Source organism: Triticum dicoccoides, chromosome 4B (genome assembly GCF_002162155.2).
Source record: "Triticum dicoccoides isolate Atlit2015 ecotype Zavitan chromosome 4B, WEW_v2.0, whole genome shotgun sequence".
In the NCBI taxonomy this organism is placed as follows: domain Eukaryota; kingdom Viridiplantae; phylum Streptophyta; class Magnoliopsida; order Poales; family Poaceae; genus Triticum; species Triticum dicoccoides.
In genome coordinates, this window is record NC_041387.1 from 203,801,906 (window position 1) to 203,804,858 (window position 2,953).

The following is a 2,953-nucleotide window of genomic DNA, read 5'->3' on the forward strand; positions in this document are numbered from 1 at the left end:
CCAATAGTTGTCTTCATATTTTTTGTTCTATGTTTTGTTACATCAAACCAATAGTCACACACTAAGTTGGAGGATTAAAACACTATGTTAAGCTAACATTGCATTGTAAAGTTCTTACATAGGGAGAAAAAACTCGATTAGCGACTTTTTACATTCATAAAACTAAATCAATGAAACTAAACCATTTGTCGCCACGACAATTGCGACAACAGCAAGATTTGGCAGTGTCGACATAGTGAGGATGTTGGAGAATGCTTGAACGGGGGCTAGTATGGTCTAGAATTCCACCTCAACAACCGGGTCCATGGTCAGCAATGTGTGGCCAGGTGCTAGTGTGGGGACATGTGGGGCTAGTATGGTCTAGAATTCCACCTCAACAACCGGATCCACGGTCAGCAATGTGTGGCCAGGTGCTAGTGTGGGGACATGTGCAGGCATGGAGACAAGCACTGGAAGAGGGTGGCTTGGAGTAGGGAAGAGGAGGGGAGGGGGGAGGCCCCGATAAATGGATTAGAATAGGGTAGTGTCTAGCGTTACTCCCTCCGTAAAGAAATATAAAGTGACTGAGACGCTCTTATATTTCTTTAGAGGGAGTACATATGAGCTGTCAGATTACTAAAGCGGGGAGTACACATGAGCTGTCTAGAATGGTGTTGGCCGTGCGATGCTACCCATAACTAGACTTGCGGGGCGTATAAAAAATACTGTGTTGGGTCGGTCACCTAGATGCACTAACCACTTGCAATTTCAAACGAACCTTCCTGGTTGAGCATCCAGCAGGTTACCCATATATCTTGCCCATCAAACCATTGCGCTTAGAGCACAAGACACGGGTTGCACCAAAATAGTAAAGGTAATAGATGTTAAATTTACATTAAATAATGCTTAAATTACATTCAGACACACAGGTTTAGTCACATTGCTCGAGACAAATAAAACTCTGACACCACACGAGGTTTTTACCTGGCCACAGGAAGGCTTCCTAGCATTCCTGAGGAGCCAGCACCAACAACAAAATATGCACCCAGACCTACATCTTCAAGCACGCATTGTGCCAGTACTTGTGGAACTACTGGGTCGTTTAGCTATTGCTGCTGCTGCTGTGGCTCATGCTGTGGGGTGGTTGGGGAGTCTGGAGCGATGGTAAACTGAAGGGCACGGCCCTGGGCTGATTGCAGGATGAATGCTACCTCTGCCGTGGCAATTGAGGCCGCTTCCTGCCAATAATTAAAAAACTGTAAGGTTAGATGCTTCTCAATGGTTAAGAGGATACAAAAACTAATACATGTAATGATTTCAACAAAAAGGTTCACATGAACTAATGGTGGGAGATATTCGCAAAAAAGAATTGGCGAGAGACACCATTGATATTGGATAAAAAAAATACCTCCCTTTGTCGCCGGCGATGCAAAATGCTGAAGATCCATGCCATTATATAGCATGGCAGCAGAAATCCAGCAGCTCGGAGAAGAAAAAGCTGCAAAACATCGGTTGAGAATTCATGTAATGAGATTAACAGGAAAAAAAAGGGAAATAAGACCATGTGACTCACAGAGAACATGGTAGAAGAGTCATCATCTCCTTCATTGTCCGAGATCGACAATGCATGCCTTAGAAGCAACAGGGCCATTAGCTGGGAAAAAATAGCAATTTTCAGATATTCTTCTCTTGAAAATACCAGAAATATGATAAAATGTCAAGGAAGCAGGCTGGAACAGAAAGATGCACTCGATTCTGAACTATTTGTAACCAACTAAAAGAACAGTTACTCAATCCATAAACCAAACTGTAGGTATGGACAATATCTAAAAGCACTGAACAGTAGGAAGTGTTGGAGGCTGGACAATAGAACCTGCAAATAGTAAATACTTACAATGAGTGCAGCAGAACGACAGAATGCAGCACCATTAGCATCAGTACCACCATATTCGTCGTACTCTGCTTCAAGAAGACGACGCTGTGCAGCTGCTACAGCAAGAATTCTTGGGTCGCGCATATCCAGAGGAGCTCCTGTAATGGTCCAATCCCCACTGCAAATCAATAGACCTGACTCAGATATGTCCGAATTTTTAATGCACTTGAATCTACTACACCTATAAAAGCACGAAGGGCGGAGATCCAAATCTATCATGTTCATCCATACAACAAATTCTACAGCCTAAGATCCTCGAATGTTTAACGCTAATTGCAATTAGCACGTAACTCCCGAATGCATGTCTCCCACTGCCCACCTTCAGTCAATAACTGCCGAATTGCAGAGCAGTATCCTCTTGAAATCTCTCGGTGCAGCTGTCCGTTCCATACACCCTATTTTACAACCAATTGCTTCATTCATTACTTCACACACCATGGCCCATGCTACGAGTTAACCGGATTCAACATTTGTGTACATCAAACCTCCAGTGGGTGCAGATTCGGGGTGTACTACTAAAAGAGTGAATGCATATTAGGTATTTGTAATAAGTTATTGCTCCTTTATATACATGAATTTCCAGCAGAAACTTGGTCGATCTTTTAGTTATGTATATTCTTGAAAATGTGTATCGATTTTTCTGTTGTCCTTACAATTTTATTGGTAGTTAGGTGCCTAAGTGCCTTAGGTCAGTGAAAGGAGAGCAAAGTGCCATTCAGATCATAGTTGTTCCAGGATATTTTTGCACTTGCACTTGGGTTAACAATTTGCTATGATTTTCAATTTTTGATAACTGGGCATACGCCCCTTAGAAATTTAGCCGGTAACTTTCTCCCTGTTACAATCATTTTATTTATCTTTACTTGGATTAGCAAGCAAAGCATAGATAATAATACACTTAATTTCTATCTCTAACTTGTTAACTACACCAAAGTCCTACATGTATGTCCTTCTGATATGTTCTCTCTATCACAATTGGGTACTCAAAGTTGTTAGAAAATATGCAATACCTGGTACAATATGAAGATAGCCCCTTATAGA

At 41.9% G+C, this 2,953-nt stretch overlaps 1 protein-coding gene across 1 annotated transcript in view; it reads right to left on the reverse strand.

Moving 5' to 3' along the window:
* Window positions 1–834: 834 nt before the first annotated feature.
* Window positions 835–2,953, reverse strand: part of LOC119295777 — an 11,781-nt gene continuing 9,662 nt past the window's right edge. Inside the window, exons 5-8 of the mRNA XM_037574242.1 lie at window positions 1,874–2,030; window positions 1,553–1,633; window positions 1,388–1,477; window positions 835–1,217 (exon numbers count right to left, since the gene is read on the reverse strand). Of these exons, the coding sequence (XP_037430139.1) occupies window positions 1,086–1,217; window positions 1,388–1,477; window positions 1,553–1,633; window positions 1,874–2,030 (460 nt within the window). The 3' untranslated portion in view covers window positions 835–1,085. The remainder of the gene's footprint in view (window positions 1,218–1,387; window positions 1,478–1,552; window positions 1,634–1,873; window positions 2,031–2,953) is intronic.